Source organism: Alligator sinensis, unplaced genomic scaffold (genome assembly GCF_000455745.1).
Source record: "Alligator sinensis unplaced genomic scaffold, ASM45574v1 scaffold140_1, whole genome shotgun sequence".
Lineage (NCBI taxonomy): Eukaryota > Metazoa > Chordata > Crocodylia > Alligatoridae > Alligator > Alligator sinensis.
Window position 1 is genome coordinate 1,735,227 of NW_005841836.1, and position 23,654 is coordinate 1,758,880.

Here is a 23,654-nt window from a genome sequence, read left to right on the forward strand (position 1 = left end):
CTTGTGATCTTTATTACAAATCTCTCAATATAGTTTTTTTAATCCCCACCTCCTGGAGCCGTGTGATTATATTAAAATTTTAGCTTTCATTTAAAACATATCTAATCCTTAAGACTGTAGAGGAAAATCTTTCCAGGAATGAAGCCAAATGTTCAAAAATGAGAAAAGCAAGTGAAAATGACTAATATAGAGAATAATTTAAATATCACAAGTTTTAAACCAATCTCATGGCTTTTTAGGGAGGGAAGGTAGAGGGGGAGACCTGATATGATTTTTAATGCTTGAGACTGGCAGGACTGAGATGTATCTCTGTAGGGAGCACTTTATTGTCCGTTGATTTGTGAAGAAGATATGCAAGGCGCAGGGAATGAATGTTGGGTTATGAGACCAAGCAATATATAGGCGTTGTTAGGGAAATAATCAGTCTAGTGAATAACAAAATCAGGAGCTCCAGCTCAGAGTGCAAGAGCTCTGAGTATTGTATCGTAATGAATCCGGAGTGATAGTTTTACAAATATTGACATTTAACCTGCCGCAGCAGCAGGTTCGATCATATAAATGACATATGCCAGCAGAAGTTGTGGAGTGGGGAAAAAAAAGCACCATAATTGTGTCATGGCCTTGGACATGAACATGATCAGGGTAGAATCCTGCTACCACACAAGTCATAGCTGCCAGTAATTTCAGCAGGGCCAATATTTCGTAATAGTAACCCTAATTATATCCCTGAAATTGTGTGTCTTTCTTCAAACACTTTAACTTCCTAAAGTATCTGTGTGTGTTTCTAATGATGGCTTAAAAACACAAATTCCCAAATGTGACAAATGGAGTACGGAAATCCTAACTGATATGAGATGGAGGGACAGCGGCTAATCTGATTATAGTAATGACATTTCTAATTAATTTACTTGGAGCAGTGATTGCTGAACTGCACAGTTATTAGCAAGCTTGTCCTGTTTACAGGAGGGGTAATAAGTATTCGAAAATGTGCCTGCACTATGTGGGCAGGGTGTTGTGTCAGAGAGGAGAGTTTTGTTCCTCCCTTTATTTATAATCTGATCCATCTGCTTTGTCAAAAGCCTGCTCCTACATTCTGTTGTTTTTGTAACCCTCCAAGTGCCCTGCACTTTCATCCCTCCCTCCCCACCCCTTTAATATGAAATAATTTCCTATAGACTTGTGGCATAAATACCTTTAGGTGAGTGCAAGTTGGCTGTGAGCTTTATTGTTTACCTTTACTAAAGTATTGTATGTACTGGCTGTTTCATATGCCTGATTAATTGGTTCACCAACCTTATAATTATTGCATTTGTAATTTGTAAGAAGGATTAGTTAAAGGCATTCAGTCACCAGCTTTATCAGCTAAGTGCAAAAATATTATCAGGAGCTTTGAACCTATAAGCTTAAGTTCTTTCTGAGGCTGGGCTATTCATCAAGTGTAAATTCTACAGAGTTATGTATCCAGACCTCTAGAGATGCTTCCCAAAATTTCCTCTTCTACTTTGCATGAACTTTTTCAGGCTTCCACTGCACGTCCCCACATTTAAGAGTGGCAAGTGCGCACCGTTCCATTTCAAGCATAAAATCAGTTCTAACTCCAGCAATATCAGGAATGAAAGGAAGAAAGCATAACAATAATCATTTACCAAGTCAGCTGCTAGTTTCATTTATTAGTGTTTCAGATCTCTCACTGAGCTAATTATGGTGAATCTCATTAACTTGATGGAGTGGATTGGGGAGTGAGGGTTTCCTGAGGCTGGCTGCTGATGCAGATTCTGAGTGTATCTGCACTGGAGGTTAGTGTCAAGAAATTCATATTGCCCTGTTGTGAAACAGTTAACGCCAGTTGGCTGGTTCATTTTTAGTCTAGTCTGACATACAGCAATGATAACTTAAAATTACACCACTGCTGCAGGGTGAATTCCATGAGCTCCTGTAACAATGTTTCTCCCTTCCTGAAGAACAAATATAATTTAAAGACTCTGGGGGCCATATTCTTCCCACTGGTGTCATTGTTATACCAGGGCTTCGACTCCATAACTGTACTTTTAACTCATGCATATTTGTTAAAAGCTCACACTTATGGCTGATTTTGCTCTGTTTCCCATGGAATGGACTAGATTCCTTCTTGAAGCCTAAATGCGCAACTTACCACTTACCCTATATGGCTCAACCTTTTACATATGTGGCCTTGTACTGTATTGCTTTTAAGAAAATCAATGATAATTATGGTAATGAACTGTTGTGAAATTAATGCTTGTCTCCAAATGCTAGTCTTCATCAGTTAAGCAAAGTTAAGCTATTTTACTTTAAATGTTCACTTGCTTTTGTTAAAGGGAGTGCAGTTGATAAAACATTCTTTCTATTTCTCTTTCTCTTGAAAAGAGCACATATATTAGGTTCCCTGTGTCTCTTGGATAAACTGAGAAATCTCTTTGCAGAGAGTTTCTAAGCAAACCAATATCACCAAACACAAGCATTAAAAAATCATGTCAGGCTTCCAAAATCATGAGATTTGGTTTAACAATCATGAGATTTTTTTTGGTTTTTTGAACCATTAATTTTCATGTTTTCTCATCTTTTTCTGGAATTGTGAAGGCCAAGATTTTATAAATTATGGTGACGAGGGGGATGATATTGATAATGAGATTCTTGTGCCATTGCATGAGTCAAGAAGCTGAGAATTTAGGAAAAACAGCAAATTTTGTGAGTCTGGCAGTAAAAGCACAAAAGCTTTAGAATAGAACAGAACATTTTTATTATTATTTTTATTGCTTGTTTGCTATCTGTTTCATACCTAAATGTGCTAAGAAAGCTGCAGGACTTAAATTAATTGAAGGATGAAGCTACTGGTCTGAAAGTCTGAGGAGGCCTTAAGCAGACGTCTAGTGGTTGTTTGTGTGTTGTGCACTAGAGCCCTAACAAACTGGTAGTGATCCTAGGTGAAAGACCTCCTGAACAATATTTTTGCAATAGTGAAAACTGAGACAAGCCTATTTGCTATATTCCATCATCTCTTTGATGGTGTTAATTGTATAGGAAAGGGAACTGTGAAAATGGAATGGCTGCCGTGTCTAGTTGTTACCCAACAGTACCGATTCTAAAGCGTCTCCTGAATGCACCGAACGTTTACCACCTGCTCCAAAGTGAGGCCTCTGGCCAAATTAAAATCCTAGTTTTTGATAAGGGGACCTCACCCCACTAAACTTAGACTGCTAATTTATGGGGATCCTAGTAGTTCATTTTTCTCTGTCCCTGCCTGGCAACATTTCTAAGCCAACAGTGTTTTGTTCCTCTTGTAAATACCAGTAACCTTCCTTGTGGCAAAAATGGAGCAGGCAGAAAAAGCTGGAGGTCACTTTTTGAGTTGTATCAGCACTGAGTATTTGAATAGCATGAATCAGGTCCCCAAGAATATGAGAGAAAATCATGAAATTAAAAAAAAACCTCACATAACCCTCCCCTTCTTTCCTTCCCTCAAAAGAGTCTCCCCCACCCCCATACACACACCCCTAAAATTTTTAAAATTTTTTGTCTTTTAGCTTTATATATTTTAAAGTCCATTTGGGTCATGTTTTCAAGTTTTTCTCTGCAGTCACAAGGGCTAGAAGCTTTCTTTCTAATGAGAGCTGAAATTCTCAGTTAATCACATGACTCCAGAGGTTGGAGATTTAAGTGACAAAAAATACCGACTACTGCAAACTTGTGCTAACATTACAAGAGTTGGCAGCACTTGTCGTCCTGCAGAACTGATACTTTTGCACCCTTCCTTGTTGATGTTGCCAGGGGGTTGGGATAGGGAGGAAGGTCATTAAAAATAATCTATAAGGCACAGTAGGTTCAGTTTTGGGACTCTAGTGTAGTTGGGGAAACTATCAGACCTCTAAGCTCACATGTGTTTGATTCAAACAAATTTTATGGCTGTGTCCTTTTAAATCTTGTGTGGCTCATATGAGATATCGCAAAGCCATAGGAAAGCTTTGATTGTGGCAACTTTTAGCACCTGCCTATAATTCCATTTGATTTGCTACAATAAAAATAATGTTTTGACTTCCAGTCTAGAAGCTGCCTTTCGCTAAAGATCTGGCATAGGGGAATGAGTTGGGGGAAAGGGAGGGGAGGGTTGCAACATGAATAGCAGCTCTAACCAACCTTCCAAGTGAGAAAATTACATGTTTAGGTTGGATGGGATTATAGCAACAGCCTCTTTGCAGCCTGTATTTTCTGAGAAGTCAAGCAAACTTTTTCATTTATGGTCCTTGGGCTGACTAAAGCTTAAGGGCTTGTAACTGCTTACAGCTCTAGTGCCTTTCTATGCTGATGGTGAAATAAGGCCAAAACAGAAAGGTTTTTTTTTTTTTTTTGGCTCCATGATGGGTACATAATTTACAATGGAGAGTTTTAAATTTGATATTTAGACCTGAGTTATGAATACCAAATAATCCCTGGCTAGGAACATATGTCCTGCAATTAATCTTTTAAACCTTCCCCTTCTCTACTTTATCTGACATGAATAAGAGCTCAACAGAACTAAAAATATGACCACTTATTTCAGTTTCCGGAAATAAGGCCCACGTCCTCAAAGGGAATTGGGTCCTTAGCTGCCATCAGGGGAAAGAAATAAATAAATATTAGGCTCCTAAATACCTTTTAAGGATTTGGGCTGAAGGGGCTAGCAGGGAAACTAGCTCTATTTTTAACTGGTCTGTAATAAAATGCATTATTAATGTTATTGTCCAGTTCTTTGTCAGTGGTATATGGTGGGCTTTGGGCTGTACAGAACGTGGTGATGCCAGTGGCTCAGTTTGTTCAACAAGCCTACTTGGGAGCTGGCATAATGCCCATTCATCTTTTTGGGTGCTAAGTGTCAGGTGGTTTACGAATTAGGAACTGGTAGATTTCAACTGCATATGATTTTCCTTTTCAGCAAGTCTTCACATTTTCATTCTTGACCATAAGGAATTGACTGACTGGTAAATTAGAATCTAAGGCTGCGTGTAGATGAAATGAGGGGCGTGTGTGCACGACACTTTAAAGCAGGCTAAATGCTTTTGCACCACTTTAGTGGTGTCAGTGTTTACATGCCTCGGCGGTATATTGCGCATTATTTCCAACCACTGTAGGAAATTCAATGGCATAATGCACCTTAAAAGACTTGGGGCACAGCAAACTAAAACTCCACTGAGGAGTTTTAGTTTGCTGCCCATACAGCTGCAGAGCGAAGCACCAGGCTCCGTGCAGCTCTGCAGGAAGCCCTGCAGGCAGCCTGACAGCAGCCTGGGAAGGCAGGCTCTGCCCAAGAAAAGTGGTGAGCCTGATTTCCCCTCTCCCCCCCAGAGCCTGCCTGCCTGCCTAAGCTGCGCAGTCCGGTGCTTCCCTCCGCAGTTGCAGTGTCCACCAGGACCACCTGAGCTGGGTGCCTGAAGGTGGGTGCTGCCTGGGGGGGGCCGCCGCTGCTGCGGAGGGAAGCACCATCCCCCACCGCAGCCCAGGGACTGCTCCGCCCATCAGCAGCTTGCCCTCCCATCCCCACCACTGGAGAGGTAGGTAAGTGGGTGAGTGCACAACACAGGGGTTTAATAGGCCCTAAATTGAAGCAGTGTTTTTTCAAAACCCACCACTTCAATTTAGGGCCCCCATTTCATCTACACGTGCCCTAAATTGTTCCCTGCTGTCTTGACTGCTCCTGACTGTGTTCCTTGCCCATCTCTTGCCTCTTGCCTCTATAGACTGTGGCAAACCCCACTGCTAAAGTGGTTTTCCTTTACTTCTCCTCCATGAATCCCTCTATTGGCTCCCTTGTACCTTACTGCATCAGCCTCCACCTCCTTATCTCCCCTGCTCCATGTCCATCAAAATGTTATTCCCAGGCACATTTCTTATTACCCTGCATAGAACAAGCAGACCCTTACTGCCATCTAGTTCTCTCACCCAATCCCACCATCATTTTCCCTTCTCCACAGTTGTCTTTGCCCTTTGCAGTCTGGTCCTTTTCCTTCTAGCATCAAGCATCCACCCTTTCATGCTCTCTGTCTTCTTCCCAATTAATTTCTCAAGCAATCCCTACTGCTTTCCTCTATACTGCTGAGCTCCATTCTATTGCCTTATTCAGGCCAAGTATAGACATTCAAAAAGCCCAAAGAGGAATCTGGCTAACCTATGAGGGTTTCCATAAGCAGCCTAGGTTAGACTGGTAGTGAACAGAACTCATGTTCATCCTTTGGTGCGGGGACGGGGCAGAAGGGTTATGCAGGCTGCCTGCATTGGCTGAGGCCAGCAGGTTGGGGGCACTCCTGCATGCTGCCCAGTAGACCCCATGGGCCAGAGACTGCCAAGTGCAGCCAAGCACCCAGGCCTCCCCTGATCGGCATGGGTGAGCACATCCCCAATCCCCTGCTCCCCCCAACCACCCTAGTACTCTAGGACCCTGTAGCTGCAGGCCAAAAAAAAGCCTTGCAGCACCCCAGGTGCCCATGGCCCAGGTACCTGCAGGCAGCGGCCAGGCCATGGAGGTCGCAGGGTTGCATCCATGCAGGCCCAGTCCCAATGTTCTGCCCCATGCTACCTCAACCCATGAGAGATGAGCTGTCCCCACTGGCTCCTGCTTGTAGAGGGTCTATACAGGGGTCCGGATGGCAGAATGCCTGGCTACTGAGATGTGGTTTTCAGGAGCCAGGGTCAGGCTCTGTGGGGCTGTGCCAAGCATTGAGACAAAGGGTACCCTGGCTGGGCATGTGGGAACCAGGGTGAGGCTCTGTGGTGCTGTGCCCAAGTGTGGGGAATTTTCCGGGCTCAATATTAGGTGTGTGTGTGTACATCATGTGGTGCTTCATGATGGGGTGCAGGCCCAGAGATGTGGGTGTCCAGGTTCCAGGGCTCATGCAGGGGACACAGATTCCCCCCCCCCGCCCCTTTCTGCCTGCCTGTGGCTGACAGATGACTTGAAGTAGGACGCAAGGCTAGGGACAGGGTCTGTGCTGACTTGGCTCTGGGAGAGCTCTGAGGTGGGCCCACTGGGCACTTGGCCAAGGCAGCCAAGTGCAGGCCACATACTAGTGTACCTCCTTGAGGGGAGGGTAGCAGGGGGCTGCAGAGGAAGCTGGGATGCTGGTGGACAGTGACTTAACTTGAATCAATAGGAGATCTAGTACATAAATTTGATTCATTGGTCTAACCTAAATCAATTATACTTGAGTGTACATTGAACCAGATCTATCTTAGACCAGATTCCACCATTTTTAAACCAAGTCTGTGTGTGCCAAACTTCTATACAGTTACGGGTTTAGATCAATTTCTGATCACTTATACCAGTTCGTGTTTGTACCTGGCCTGCGACTGCAGACTCTTTGGGGCACCTCTTATCTTTCTATGGGGTAAGTTGTTGGGGATCCCTCTCTCTCTGTCTTTCTCTCTCCTAGCTGTTTATGAAATTGGGTGACAGGGGTATGAGCCAGGTGAGTGGGATTTTCAAAAGTGCTCAGTGCTGGCCTGACTCTGCTCCACTGAAGTCAGAGGTAAAACCCCCATTAAAGGCAATGGGTACAAAATAAGTTCTTCTGAATCTCCACCATACATGTTTCAAGTGGCCCATGACTAGCTTTCCCCCACAGTTCTTTCTGGGTTATGCAGTTCTGCATGATCCTTTGAGCAGACTGAGGAGTTGATGTTAATCGGAGCCTGTGTGACTCTCTAGGTCATAAGTCAGTTCAGCCTCCCTCCATGCCTGTTTGTTCCTGAACTCCACCAAAACTACTAGCAAGGATGGTAGCAGCTACTGATTAGGAACCAGGTTTTTCTATACAAGGTACTTCTAGGGCCTTCATTACCATGGGATCTCAAAGCAGTTCTTAGTCTTTAATACTTAACTTTCCTGTGAGGAAGAAAAACATTGCTGTTCCCATTGTACAGGTAAGGAGCTGAGGTAGGCAGAGATTAGACAATTTGTCAAGGTTACAGAGGACATTTGCAGAAAAGTTAGGGATGGATCCCATTCCCCCAGGTCTCCCATGTCTAGGCAAGGGGTTACCTATCTATGGCCTGTGGGCCATATCTGGCCCACTGAGCCATTATGTCCAGCCTGCAAATCCAGGACTTCTGTAACATTTCAGCAGTGGGGAGAAGCAGTGCCAGCGGCCAGGTCAGAAAGGCTGGTTCATCTCTGGCTGAAGTGGTTGATTTCAGCCCAGCACTCCTGAAGAGTTGTAGACCCCTGTCTTACACTTACACCCTAAACACAGGGCTATCTTTCTTCTCTTGGGCATTCATCAGTTCACTATTTGGATATAAAAGGACATAAATGCTTCTCCCAATTCAGATGACATCACGGACCTCTCAGACTTTGCTCTCATGGTTTATTACAACGTAAGCAAAATCCTTCATCATCCTTAATTCACGGGTACCTATTATTTATTCTCTCCATATGCGTTGTGTGTGTTTGTGGGCTGCATGTACAGTTAGATAAACTCTTATTTATCAGCTTCATAAAATATCCCTTATGAGAGGGGCTGCATGAGGATGACCCAGATGCACAAGAGGAAATGTTTCATATCTCAAGGAGTGCCTTATGGGCACCCTAGACAGCCCTTTCCCCCACCCCCTTGTGCATCATGCATAGAACATAATGGTTTTAAAAATTAGAGCATCTGCTTAACTAAGAATTATGGACCTACTGTGCATAACAAGTGGAATTTAGAATACAACAGCCTGAGCTGCTTCTTGTCGATATTAAGGAACTTGGACATTGTCTGCTATTGTGGTGAACCCTATATTTGGAATTAGTCAGTTAAAACCTTGAGACCTTCTTTGATATATCCGTTGCTGGGTTTTCATGTCTCCAGTTAAATAAATGGAAAGACTCTGTCCACTACTTCTGTACAAGGCTGAGATCTCCATGAACAAGGGTACACAGCCAATACACAGCTTACTAAACCTGTTTTTTTGTAGAAATTGTGAATAGAGTAAGTAAGTGGTTTTAAATGTGTTCCATCTCAGTGGAGAAAGGTAGTAAGTGAAGCCCTGAAATGCATAATGAGATGAGTAGCACTCTACTGCCCAGCACTGCTCTGCAATTGTACTGCAGGGATGAGCATGGTGGAAGAGCCTGGAGAGAACAAATAGTGCATCTTTCTGTCCATTAATTTGCCAAGATGGCACTGGTGATATGATTCATACATTTATAATGTGCCCTATACTTGCATAATAATTTATAAGTATTAATAAAGGCAGGGTACTTGCCCCAAAGAGCTTCTATCAGAATTAGACAAGCAAAAAATATGAACATGGTAGAGAAAAGAAGGGTGTAGGTAAAAATGGGATACAAGTTAAATCTGGTACAAATAATACAAAGATGGTATCTGAAGACAAGGGGCTATGACAGAGGCCCTGGACACACAACACATTTAAGCTGGTTTAAATAAAGAGCAGTATATCATATACAAACCTATCCTAGTGTAGCCCGCTGAAATCCAGTGTAGAATTACCCCAAGAAAAATGAAGGGTAAAACTCCCCTGGTATAAATTACACCAGTGGAAGTGTCATGTGCCCACAGCATATCCCAGGTTAGCCACTTGCTCAGGACATACAGGCCATTACAAACCTATGGTATGCAGCTTATCTGGGAGAGCTGGTTGTCTACCCCCTCTGGATTCTGGTGGAATTTGCATTGGTTTACAAAAAGGATTTAAAGTATACCATTGTAAATGTCTTGAATATCCAGGCCTGAGGATAGGATTTAGCCTGTAGAATCTTTATTACTCGTGATGACTTACGAGCCAGAAAAGGAAGATCTAGACTGACTCCTTGATCCCTCACTGAGTTTGCGGGGCTAGCAGCTAACAAACCCCACATTATTGATTATTAGTTGAACTTATTGAATATGGGAATAAAATAAGAGGCAGCACATAGGGAATCCCATGAGGTCATTCCTACAAGTCAGTTTTCAGGGCAGGTCTGTGCTCCAGAGTAGAATTTGTTCATACTTATGCCTGTCTTCTGAGGTAACCTGCTGTGTTAGACCCCAGTTTATACTTTCTCAGCAGCACTTTCTTTGGCTTTGCACCTCCTGGGACAAAATTTTAAGTTAAAAAAATACAAAGATTGTTTGCCATATTAAAAAAGCAGAGAGGGGTATATGGGAGAAAGAGAAAATGTTACTGAATCAATTCAACTCTGGTGCTGCACAGGAGAACCAGAGGGGCAGGGTATAGCTAAGGCAACTGAACAGCTTTCTTTCAGATACAGCGATCTCATTATGTTCTACTCCTTAAGAAACCCCACCTATGCTTTTGATCTTCCTCTCTCTTGTCATCTGGTGTGTGTGAAAGGTGACAATAACATGATACTATGGCAAGAAGGTCTGGAGCCAAAATGCCCCTTCAAACATGGGGCAACATGGAGCTGTATTCTGCAGTAAGCACCAGGGCAGTAGTTGCCAGACCTTTTAGATCAGTGAACCACTGTTGATTCCCCCAGATTTCCTCCTGGATCACCGTGCACCCATATAATAAATCTTTTAATAGAAATGGAGGGAGGAGTGATGTAATCCATAGACCAGTTGCTATGGACCACCAGTCATCTATAGACCGCACTTTGGGACTCACTACACTAGTCACCATTCCCTCTTAAGCCCTGTTATATGGGGATGAGTTTGGAATTACTTATTTGGATTCTAAAAACTAAAGAGTGGGTCAGGAGAAATTTCCAGGTGATATCTGGGGTGGAAAGCTATGCTGTCCCCTAACATGGTATGGTGTTCTGAGACAAAAGCCGCTTGTCTAAGTAATTTCAATGCCTGATGATATCAGCAAGCTCCTATCTACAGAGGATGCAACACGCAAAGAGAGGATTGGTTAAACAGAACTGACCATGACATCCACCCTCTACTGCAGTGTTTGGTGTAATGCAGAAAGATTCTTCCAACTGCTTGTTTGCATAATGCTGAGAAATTTCCCAAATGAAAAAGCATGGGTTAAGCCAAAAGCATCAGATGCAGGATGGTTCTTCACCAGCCAGAAAGGAAATGGTCGTCTCAAGAATTCAGATGCTTTGACGCAGGCATCATATGAGAAATTGAATATAATAGCTTTATTATCAGAGTAAGGTAAGTTGTCCCAGGATGGTTTGGACATGGTTAATGGTGGTGATACTGCCTGCATAGAGCGTACCCTGTGGAACAGTCTTTTTGGGCACAGGCTTATGCCCTGAGGTTTGCCGAGCTGTTACAACCAACAAGGATTAGAGGGGGAAATACTTTTCCTCTTGTATCTCCTCTAGGAGAAGCTGAAGGGGCACTGAAATAGCCTCACTTGAGGGCACACCTCATTACTACATTAAGTCAACAACCACTTGAGTGTCCAAGGATTTTGATAGAAGCTGGATGTTGAAAGGATGAAGAAAGAGTGGCAAACTTATCTGATTTCCACTTACCTCCAGAGTCTGCTGAACACAGCTCTCCTCACTGCGTGAAGTGTGATCCCAGATGGAATAGTACTGCCCTCCGCCACCATAATGACTGGTCATGGTCAGGAGCTTGTAGACAGAGGGCCTTATGAAACACCAGTTTGGCATGTCAGGGCTATATCATGCTGGCCTGAGAATCTGGGAAGGAAATTAACCAAGTCCTTCTGAGACACTCAGCCCTGACATGTAGCAAAAGGGGCATCATCTGCATTAAATTCTGCTACACTTAAATCCTTGCAAAGAGATCTTGCACAACGGCCTGTTTGGCATGATAATACTGCTGGAAACTGTAAGCAGCTATTGGGACTCTAGGGAGAAGTGCTACAAAGTTCTTTCCCATGAATTCAGGTGAGGGCCCTTCCAGGTATAGCTGGAACAGGGAGGAGGAAGCAACAGAAGTTACAGACTGCAGCTTGAAAAAAAATCTCTTTTATTCACCGTTCTTTGTTTTTGTTAGGAATAAACAAACAAGGAACAGTCATGGTTCTCCATGGCTACTTACAAGCCATTCTTTTTTTTTAGTAAGAACGGTAATAGTGATTAGCTGTTATTTAATAATGCTCAGTTTCCCAGTTGACTACTGGGACTGGGATCAGTTCCCACCCTGTTGCCAATTTCTTGTGTGAACTTTGATCTCAATGGGAGTTTGAGGATTTGGGCCTTTGTATCTTTGTGCCACAGTTCCCTCTGTGCAAAATGGGGCTGATAATGCTTTTTTTCTATTATCCTTTGTCAGTCTTGGCTATTTAAATGGTGAGTGAATTAGAGCAAGAATAGTCTCTCATCCTGTGATCCGGTATGATGAAGTCCCAAACACAGTCTTTGTTTTTGCTGCAAAAAATAGTTATTTTTTTACCCTGTGATGGCTATCTTAATGTAATGTTCTAATGGAGAAAAGACACACAGGGGTTCTCAACTCAGTATAGTGAGTTGAGATCAATAGGCTATCCTCTGTTTGTGCCTTATCTTAACGAGCTACACTGAAGTAAAAACCATAGTGTCTTGTCCCAGCTAGGATTTTACATCAAGATTACTATCTCAGTGTTGAAACCATACCTTTTTACAGGCAAAATATAGCCTCCGCTGAAGTCTACCATGTATTGGAGCAGGGTAGTATTGTTTTAAACGGTTTTGAGATCTCTGGTTGCACTTACTGTTTTTTAGAACCTGTTAAAGTCAGTTAGGGCCTTGTTACACTTTACAGTGTGAACCACACAAATATTGGTTGGCTTAGTGCTAGTTTGTAGTCACACCTTCAACTTGAGGAGCACGTCTATGGGGAGTGGCCACAGCTTAATGGAACAGGAGTTGGGTTATGTGGCTCAAGAGCTAATCCTGCCCTGGAGTGGCATAACTTTGAGCTGCATAAAAAGTGTTTTAAGCTACTTAAAGGTGTTAAAGTATGGTCAATCCAGGGCTTAAGAGCTCCAGGAGCTGCCCAAAATTAATGTTGAACAAGGCTCTTAGAAAAGCAATGTATATATATATGCATCTAAACCTTGTATGTTTGTGCATAGTTTAATAAATATGATGATTGGTGTTGGTTTTTCATGTTCTTTAACTTTAACATAGGAAGTCACAGTGAAGAAGAGCAGCATGGGAATTTAAGAGCATGAGGAGAGAGAATGAGAGACTGGGGAGAAGAATAACTCTGGGAGGTGGCAAGGATTCATTAAGTATAGGTAATAAAAGATGCAGTACAAGGTTCTGGTGACAAACCAATGAAGCTTCCCCCCACCCCCCTCCTTCATTGTTTATATTGTCACCGGATCCTCACAATAGAGTGATAGTTTAGCCTTGTACTTCATGGTTCATTATCTATTATTCTATTTATTAATGCATTCTTGGGTCTTACTGATGTGACAAACCATCCATGCTTTTCTCTTATGGTTTAATAGGATTTTTTCTAAAACCCCTCAATGTTTACATAACCTTGCAATTCACAGTTATCTGTCATTTATTCCCTACTTTACAGGCACTCGATAGAGCTATTACCGTTAAGGTTCTTTCAGCCGGCACATTATAACAGTAGTATATTGCAGATTAATATTCTCCAGTTCTTATAATGAGTGTTTCAGTGAAATCAAATTCAGTGAGCCTTTGGAGGGGCACGTGCAACCTAAGTGAATGGGAGCCGTGATGTATACTGTGTGAATCCTGAGTCAGAAGGTAGTCTGGTGATGAGAATTTATGCTGGAATGGGGAGTCAAGCTGGATGCTGCAAGAGGGAAGAATTCTTTCTCTTCTCCTCGGCTAGAAAAATTAGATGGTCAGGTCCTTTGCTGATGTAAATTGGCACATCTCAATTGCCTTCAATGGAGGGAATGGGCTACATTGTTTGATCCTAGTGGAGGAGCCAGCTCAAGGTGTCTGAGATCACTATGTTGTCAGAGTATAAGAGAAGTGTTGTATGTGATCAATCATGCAGTCACCGGCACCTGGAGGTGATGTTGGACTCATCACTCCCTCATGTGCCACTGGCTACAGAAACAGATGTCCCATTAGCTCAGTAATGACTAACCTTTTTGGCAAGCATGCCACAAGTTAAGCTGCACCCCAGAAACAGGGAAGAAGTAACTTGGCTCTTAGCAATGCCACCTAACATCTCCTCTCACAGCAACATCCTACCCCCACTCTACTCCACGCATCCAGGGGCTGAAGCTCTTTCCCCTCATTGCAATGCCTCTCTTTTCTGAGCAGCTGGTGCTCACATGCCACACACAGCAGCTGCCTGTGCTACTTGTGGCTCATGTACTGTGGATTGGCCACCCCTGCTTTGGCCACACTAGCCTGTTCCCTGCGCTCTTGCCTGAAAAAAATTGCAGAGAAGGTTGCCAACACAGTATAGAGTCCCATGTAACGTCTTTCTGCCCAGTTGCACCATTAGAAATTTTCTGTTGAAGGAGAACCAATGCAAGCAAATGCAATAGAGATGGAAGGCACTCAAGTGGCATCACTAGGAACTGGGGGGCTGTTTTCCAGCTATGGAATGTGTCTACTAAAGACCCTAGCAATAAAAGCAACTCCAGTAAGGGGCCTAGATCTTGAGCTGGGCAAATCAAATGGTGAAGAAAAGAGATTAGTTTATTTTCCCTATTCAACTGTCTGTCTTCCCAGTCAACTTGATTGCCAGAAGCACTGATGATATTGCACTGCAAAAATTTGCCCATAAAAGCCTACACTGTGATAAAATCTTAGTCTGCGAAGGCCTCTACACCCAGCTATCAGGTAGCAAGAACATGCTGTCTTTATGGAAGTAGGTTCATCTTCTAGTGGAAGTCTCCATCTTCTCTTAAGAAACAACTAAGTCACACAGCCCCCAAAGAAGTAACATTTTGAATAGTCTTGCCCTTCTGCCATGTGAGAACAGATGTTAGGAACTCACAGGTCAACTTCCCACTGGAGGAAAAATTCATGAACTGGAGTTTCTGTATTTTCTTAGTGTGACTTTTTTGACACACATATACACACACATGCATACATGCACACACAATGTCCCTGAACAGAGGTGATTTCAAATAGCATGCAGGCAATCCTTTCTTGCAGAAAATCTCAGCTGAAACATTAATTCTGGGTTACCCCGTAGCTTCTCTGTTCCCAGAATTGTCTCTGCATAAAGATTTAAACAAACAACAACTCTCCTGTTGTTTGCCACACTGCCACCAGAGAACTGGAGTTGCAACCAAATAAAAATCTTTGTGGAACCAGGAGTGAAACTGTGCAAGTGTATGGCCAGTGGCTGTGCTGTCTAATTCTCCCTCAATAGCAGCCATGGAGGCTACTTCATCCTATTGGGAAGCAATATGGGGTTATGTCCTCAGAAATGCCCTTTGTTATTGTTCTCCATTTATACCATGGTAATGCTTGCTGGCCCAACTGAAATGAATGTTCAGTGTACACTGCTAACAATCTGAATAGATTAGAGGGGAATGCCCAGATATTTGGGCGCTTGCCTTCAATAGAAATTAAGCACCTAAAGAAATATGTTAGAGGAGCTGAGCTAAAGTGTTTTGTCTTGAATCGTGTCACAGGCAGGGAAGCAATAGAGAGAGAAACAGAAGCCTGGTTCCCTGCCTTGTCAGTAAGCAATAGAGTCAGAAACAGAAGCCTGGTTCCCTGCCTTGTCACTCATTTTTGCTTTATACAAGGACAGAGCTCTCAACTCAGTCAGGATTTAGCTTTGATAAATTTGTTTAAAGAACTTTTATAGAATAAATTACCAAAATTGCCATAGAACTACTCGCTTGCATATAAAGGAGTCAGAAGATTGTCATGCTGTGACGTCACATGTTTATTAGCAACGCTCATGAATTAAACTGAAGACCTCATTTATGATTTCATTCATAATCCCTTCAAAATGAGTTAGTACTAGTATGTGATAAGTGGATTATGTGTTAGGCCCAAGTAAAGCCAGCCACAATTAGTGCTTTAATAAACTGGTTGTATGCATTACTAAGAACTCAGTCATGAGGGAATTAACGTATTTACAAACCCTAATTAGCAGTTTGTTACTGTGATACCAAATTTAAACAAATCTGTAGCATCACTGACCATCTGGGTTAGAAATCTCAGTTTTGAATTTAATTAGGAAATAGTTGTGACAGATAATTGGTCCTTATTAGTTAGCTAATGATCAGCTTTCCTTTAATTGAAATGAAGATCCCTATCCTGCAGTTTTGTGCAATATATTAGATGCAGTGGGGAACAATCAAAAGACGTTCTATCGTTTGGGGCTTAGGAAACCACAACAATTGATTAAATGCAAAAATATAGTCTAATGAATAAAATGCAAATGACATAGCTTTAAAAGTATATGACATTTCTGGCAATTAGGGAGTGATTTGTTCGCTTTTGTTTCCATTTCTTAACAATAAAAATTACTTCAATCCTGTGTAAAACAAACTAGGCAAGCTCTAGTCTGCAAATGCAATTTTGCTTCCAGCTTCTACCTCTGGCTAACCTCAAAAGTCAGGCTCCACTGTGAGCTGTGTACTAAACCCATGATTGATGTAGGTCAGAGTAGTGGAAGCCTAGCTGACTGTCACTCTGCTCTTGTAGCTCCTTCCATCTTTGGTCTTATTGGATATGTTAGGGCTGGTCAAAGACTTTCCTAAATTGTGCTGATTACAGTGAAGCTCATCATTGAGAAGGAGCAAGACTTTTGTCTGCCATTTCATTCATACTCCACTCTCCCAGGGCACACTCCCTAAGTTTCAGGCATATGGTCACTGCTAGATATAAATAATATGGAAGCCCTTGAACAAAGGATGAATGGCAATTCTGTGTAACTAATATGACCACTGTCCCTTATTGATTTTAGATACTTGTTACCCCACATTTTTTATTGTAGGAATATAAATGCATTTGGAATATAAATGCAATAATTATTTGGAAATTCACAAACTGCTTGCCTTATTCCCAGCATTTCTTTAGGACATCCCTGGAGGATCTTTTTTTTTTTTAAATTCAGGTTTCATAGTTTTGCATTTATCAGTATAGTTTACAGATGCAGCTGTCTGGTTTAGGTACTTAAGTGCCCCCCATCATCCCAGTCACCTCAGTGCTGTGTGAGGTAAAGAAATGCTGAAGTGTTGTTATTTCCTTTTTACAAATGGAAACCTAAGGAACAAAAGCCATGTCTACCCAGTAAATTTCACACATTCGGCAGCAACAACTTGAAGCATGCTGTGCTGCTCCAGGCAGACATCACCTAAATTGGAAGTAGTGCAAATAGCAAGCAGGCTAGTTAGCATGGGAAAGCTAATTAGCTGGTCTCTGCAGTGCTAATTAGCTTACCCAAAGTGCTGGTTGGGTGTGAGCTCTGGTTTAGGAGGCAGCCTGCCTGGAGCACCATGTAGACATGGTCCAAAAAACCCAGTCCAAAGTTATGCAGAAGAAAGTCTCTGACAGAGCAGCCCAGCTCTGGCCTAGGCTAGCATTGTAACTCTTGGACCATTGCCTGTTGGACAACATAAGGTGCAAAGTTTCTAACCTTGTGCTTTGCGGTACTGACCTTTATGCAGAGCACAACCTGTCAACATTCCTCATATTTATTTTTAAAGACTTTAAAAAAACCCACCCTAATTTTAAAAACATTTCTGATCATATCCCTCCTGAACAGATGCATATAAAAGCAGATTGACTGTAAATTAACGTTTTTCCCCAAAGATGGAACATAAACCATAATGGTATAAAAAGAACCTGATCTTCCCACTTTGAAAAGACTCTTATTGACTTCAGTGGGTGTTGGGCACATCCATACATAGCAAGTTCTTCGAAGCAAGGACTCCTTTTTTGTGCCTCCTTCAGCAGTGAGCCAATTGCCGGCTCATCCTAATGGGGAAGAAGATAAGTATCATTTCCTGCAAACCTTCTTACAGTACAAGTGAGCGTCTCAAGCTTACAATTGAAGTTTAGGTAGTTCTTTAAAAACACAAGCTGCAATTCTTAATTAATTTTCACTTTGTCCCTTTATAGCTCTCTGCAGGACTCTAGATATTAGAATTCCTGGTAAGCCTCTCAGATGAAAGCAAAACATATACACTGAAAATAATAAACAACCAAATTGCTGCTGTTTTAACATTACTTGATATTGAGAAACTCTTTATATATTATAACAGACAATGAAGTTTCTGTAGGGGCTGTAAATCACTTAATGTTGAAAGGAAATCCCAGACGGCATTATCAGTCACTGTGTAAAATTGTTAGAGATCTCCACCAGCTAATAAATTTGATTTGGGTTTTGTTTTGCTGGCATTTGCTCAAACCCTCTGAGAACTATAGTTACTGTATTCTTATACAGTATTTGAATTCAAAATTGCAATGCCTGTTTTGCTATCCTCTGGGAGTGAAAATAAAACTCTCGGATAGAATATAAATGTTGGTTGTTTTTCTTAGTAAGCTGGTACATTATTATTTCAGGAGATATAGTGTTTGACAAAACCATTTATTTTGTTTCAAATATTTTATTGAGTAATAAAACTAGTTTACATTGCTGCCACATATGGGGATTTGTGCCTGTTAATATGTAAGGGAGTCAAGGAAAGAAAGCAGTGTCCCTGCTCCACTGTTTTTCACTTTATAATCCTGGCCTCCCCACCCTTTGTCTTTAATACCATGCAAAATGCAACAGATAAAAAGGCCAGATACAGCCCAGAACAAGAATTGATGGAAGATCTGCACTGTTCCTGGATTAGTGGCAGGTATCGCTGTGACAAGAAACTGGAGCTGATTGGGAATTTTATTTCCCTGCTTGTGAAGAATATCAGTGAAAAGAGAAAAAGATTTTATTTCTGTAAACATGTTTTTCTTCCACACATTTTGGACTTTGTTGAAAGAAGGAATGCTTGAAAATTTCGGGGGTTTCAGTGTCTGAATAGTGACAAATATTTAGGTTTTAGCAGAAATGTTTCTATAAAGTTTAGCCAAAATTGTACATTTTTTCATGGAAATTTGTTTTGAGGGAAAAACTTTGTTTTAAAACAAAATGATAATATTTCCAATTAAAACATTATATCAGACTTTTTTCTTCTTAGTTCTTCCTTTCTCTGGGCAGGTAATACTTTTCCTCTGTCATTCAGCAGTAAAATATGGCACTTCTTTCTGCTGCTCTACAAGTGCAGGGCAGGGAGTCAGTGTTCTGTCCCCTGAACTCACCTGGTGTAGAGGAAGCAGGACTCCTTCTTGCTCTGAACCAAAGTCTAGGGGCTTAAGTTTTGCTCCTTTGTGTGGGTATCTAGCAAATTGCAAGCATAAGCCAAAGGTAAAGTGAACTAAATAATCCCAAGTAAATGAAAGCCCAAGGGTGGGCTTTACAAGGGAGTTGAGCCATACAGTATATACCTATTTCAATGGCAGTGGGATGGCTAAATCCTCTAGGTCATCTCTGAACAGTACAGTACCTCTAAGAATACATAATTTCACTATGAGACTTCCTCCCTAGGGAGAACACACATCCATGGGCTGGATCCTGTGCACCACAGGCCTCATCCAGTGCAGGATCAGTATGAGGGGTCAGTCTGTGGGTGAAATCCTGTGTGCCAGCGCAGGCCTCATTCTGGATCCAGCTGCAGAGCAACCCTGCATGCTACTGCACATAGGTAGGGTGACCATATGGGACAATGTGAAATCCGGAACACTGTAGTGTCAAGGCAGCAGTGGCAGCATTAATTGTTGCAGCTCTAGACTCTGACAGTGAATAACACTGTTACCACTCTCCTACTGCCAAATTTTCAGACCTGGGGCAGCTCTGTGAGCTGGATGATATGGGCCCCATCATGGCCTGGATCTGGCCCACGGGGCATTGCTTGAGCACCAGGAGTGTGTGAAATGGGCCTATTCAATTCAAATTCAGCCTGAATTGGGGACAGTGATACGATTCATTGATTCGGATCACTGTCCCTGATTCGATTTGGCTGAATCCAAATCTGAAGATTCAAAGCTGATTCAGAGAATCAGCAATTCGGACACAGGCAGAGTTTTAAATGTTTTTTTTACATACCTTGAGGTCACTGGCATAGCTTGTGAATGCTGCAATGCTGGGGCACATGGAGCGTCCCACAGGAGTGTGGGGGGGGAGGAAGGGGGGTCCCCCACATGCTCGGTGGCCAACCCAGAAGTGGACCAGAAGTACTTCCAGTCCACTTCTGGGTCCACCAACGAGCACTTGGGGGGGCCCCTCCATGCCCACCTGGCTCAGCGATTGGCCGCAGGGGAACCCCAGGTGCCCCCCCAGACCAAGGAGGCACCAGTTGCCAAGCAAGAGAGGGTATGGGGGGGAGGGAGAGAGCCCTGTGTGCTCCCCGGTGGACCAGGAATTGGACCGGAAGTGCTTCCGGTCCACTTCTGGGTCTGCTGCCGAGTGCTCTTGGGACCCCCCTGCGCTTCTGTGGGATGCTCTATGTGCCCCAGCATTGCAGCATTCATGAGCCGCCTGGTACCTTGAGGTATGTAGAAAAAACATTTAAAGCTGTGTCTATGTCTGAATTGCTGACTCTTTCTGAATCAATTCGGAGGGCTCTGATTCAATTTGGAGAGATTAAAGGGTCTTCTGATTCGATTTGGATTTGGAGATTTGGCCACTGAATTGGGCCAAATCTCCACCAAATCGAATCGGAGACCGAAGCTTCACGCAGCCCTTTGAGCGCCATTCTAGTTCATTTCCCCTGTGGGTCTGATTATTATTTCCCACTGAAATATCTTCCTCTAGCCTCCCAGGCTTTTTCCTTAAGTCCTTTCATTCTAAGCAACAGTCAGAGATGGAGAGGTAAGTTTGCCATGAGCAACAGATACAGAGGCCACATAGTGTTTCTGACTGTATTTTGATGCTGTACCCATGTGCTCAAGGCAATCCTGACCTAATCCATTGCAACTGAGAGCAGTGTCATGAGACTGCCCAAGCTTCAGAACCAGTACCAGGCAGTAGCAGCTCTAGAATTACTGAGCACCAAAGTCGGTGTGTGTATGAAAGGAAGGTTGGTTTTTCACTTAAGAAACTGGGCTGGCACTCAAGGCTTTATGTCAAGTTTTGGCTTTTTCCAGGGACTCCCTCTATTGCACTGGTAAGTCACTTACTGTCTCCATGCCTCGGTTTCTTAGCTGTAAAATGGGAGTGATAGTAATTCCTTCTTCCACCCTTTGACTGTCTTGTTTATTGCCGCTTCAAGCTCTTGAGGGGCTGTGTCTGAAAAGTGTATAACACAAATGTGCCTGGAAAGTGTATAACACATTGGGGCCTGCAGGTGATATATATAACATGTCTTTCATAATGCAGGATTAGCTTTCTCTCATTTTTGCTCTAAAAACATGCAGTAACAATGGATTTAGTAACATATTAAGAAGATCTGTTCTCTAGCCCCCCTGAAATTAGATCATAAGGGGCAGATTTATTAAACAAGTCAAGTACTAGCTATTACCACTGTAAACTTCTCTTTTACACAGGCTGGACCTAGTGAACTTTCAGTTTATGCCCTGCGTTTGGGACCAGGAGAGGAAATCGTCACCTCTTTGTTAAAATTTGTGGAGGATAAGCAGCTAAAAGCTCCATTTGTCATGACTTGTGTGGGCAGCATCACCAAAGCAACGCTGAGACTGGCAAATGCCACTGCTTTGAATACTAATCAGGTACCTGACATGTCTAGTGATGTTGCAGCCATGCATATAGATAAAATGGTGCATATACAGAGTGTTCTGGGGATGTGTTCTCACTTCCTAATTATCTCATGGTAAAGTAGAAGGGATAAATGCACAGCAGGATGGAACTGGCAGAGATCTCTTCACTGGTTTATACCAGCTGAGGATGTAGCCTGAAGTGAAGAAATGAGAGCAGATCACCTGATCTGTTCAAAATTTAGCCACAGGAACACATACGCTATAATTTCACTATACCTGTTTTATTGTCTTTAATTAAAGTGGGCACATCTACATGAGACATTTACTGTGCAGTAGACTAATTAGCTGCTCCATAAACATCTCAGTGTCTACATGTGTGTCCCTGTTAAACTGGAGTAAACTAATTTATTCCACAGTCCTGCTGCAGAGTAAAAAATTCTACAGCAGCACACGTGTAGATGCCACCCTGGCTGGCTGGGGTACGAGGGTGCTTCAGGGCAGGGGCTGCCTGCCAGTTAGTCCCGTACTGAAGCACTTTCATGCCCCAGCCAGCCCCTCTGCAGCATTTTATGCTGGGGGGACCAGACCCAGGCTGGCAGTCTGACCCCCCAGGCCCCTGCCAGCTGGGGCTGCTCCGACCCGGCTCAATGCGCTGTGATCCCAGGCACGTGCAAATGGCAATAAACTCCAGAATTAATTGTTCCAGAGTTTATTGCTTTGCATTAATCGTACATGTATATGCACCCACTGGTAGTTAAATTAAATGGTGCTAACACTGCATTTGGGGATATTGTGACCCTAGGTATGCGTGTCCCTTAACAGGCTTGCATAAACAATAAGATGGATTCCTATTAATGGGTAGAGAAGTTGACTGTCTTGGTGTCTGAAACTTGCCTTTCTTAAGTTCCTGGTCTACCTCTATTCAGAAGTATCTGTCAGCCACAAGGGCTGCAGAGTGTAGACTCTTTCTCTGCCAGTTCAGTTCTGGCTGCCCAAAGGTGAAGGAAACGCAACCAGTGGGAGATTCCTAAGACTGGGCCTAGAGGATTACAGACGTATAATGTATGCTGTTTCACTTAGGGGTGATCTGCAGTCAATTGAAGTCAATGGGAATCTGAAATTGTTGTTCTTTTTATTGTTATTACAGCAGTGTGTAGAGCCCCCAGTTGAGATCTGGGCCATATTGGGCTAGGTGTTATACAGACACTTCACAGAACTATGTTCTGCCCTGAAGAGCTTCCAGTCTAGTAGGAAAATACCTGGAGGGGAAACAGAGGCATGGAAAAAAAGAAGTAATTTGCCCAGGGCCTCTCAGTGGCTTATTTTAGAGATGAGAAGACAACCCAAAGGATCCATTCTTTATTTTTTTTTTAGATATGTTGCTTTTACTAGGTTTTTATATCCTGGGTTTTTGGTTTGGGATTTTTTTGGAGGGAAGAGTGATCTGCTTGGGGAAGGTTCTTTTTTACCAAAAAAACAATTTAAAACCATTCTGTTGAGTCAGATTATTATTATTTTTAATTGATCATAATTTCCCATCTCCTAAATCCACATACACAAGTTGTGGATTCACAACAGCTGTGAATTATTTCTAAGCCATGTAGCCATGTCTGCATAATATCTCCTGCTTCTTGTTAGTGATATGAAAACACTGCGAAGCCTATGTTCTCAACAGAAACAAGCAATTTGGAGTCCTTGGAAGGGGACTGACTTGGTAGCTGTTAATGGGGGCTTGCTTTTCAGAAGGTGCAATCCTTTGATAAGTAACCCCCTTTCAGGGGTCTCAGGCTGAGCACCCAGAAACCAGATCCCTCCAAGTCATTGTTTGGTTTTGAAAATGTAACCATTGTGTATGCATTCATGTGTGTATGTATGCAGGGATGTGTGTGCATTCATGTGCGTGTGTTTAGGGGATGTGTATGCATGCTTGCTTGTGTATGAATGTACATGCTGTCATGGGCACATAATGTCACTGGGTAGCAACAAACTATCCCAAGATGATGAGTTTTCCCTGGGAGTTCACATTTACCGCACAGCATCTTCTACATTTGGCTGAAATATTCCTTGACTGCCAGACAAATTAAGA

General features: G+C 42.7%; 1 protein-coding gene across 3 annotated transcripts in view; it reads left to right on the forward strand.

Annotated features, from left to right (window-relative positions):
- The window catches only part of LOC102373859 (bifunctional protein GlmU-like), a 69,735-nt gene that overhangs the window by 37,260 nt on the left and 8,821 nt on the right, over window positions 1-23,654 (forward strand). For 2 of the 3 annotated variants that reach the window (XR_003093716.1, XM_014519348.2), the window contains exon 2: window positions 21,398-21,580. Coding sequence is in view for 1 of the 3 variants with exons in the window: in XM_014519348.2 (XP_014374834.1) it covers window positions 21,398-21,580 (183 nt within the window). In the remaining 2 variants the exon portion in view is untranslated. Of the gene's footprint in view, window positions 1-21,397; window positions 21,581-23,654 lie in introns of those variants that run through there. The other variant, XR_003093717.1, reaches the window with a different exon arrangement.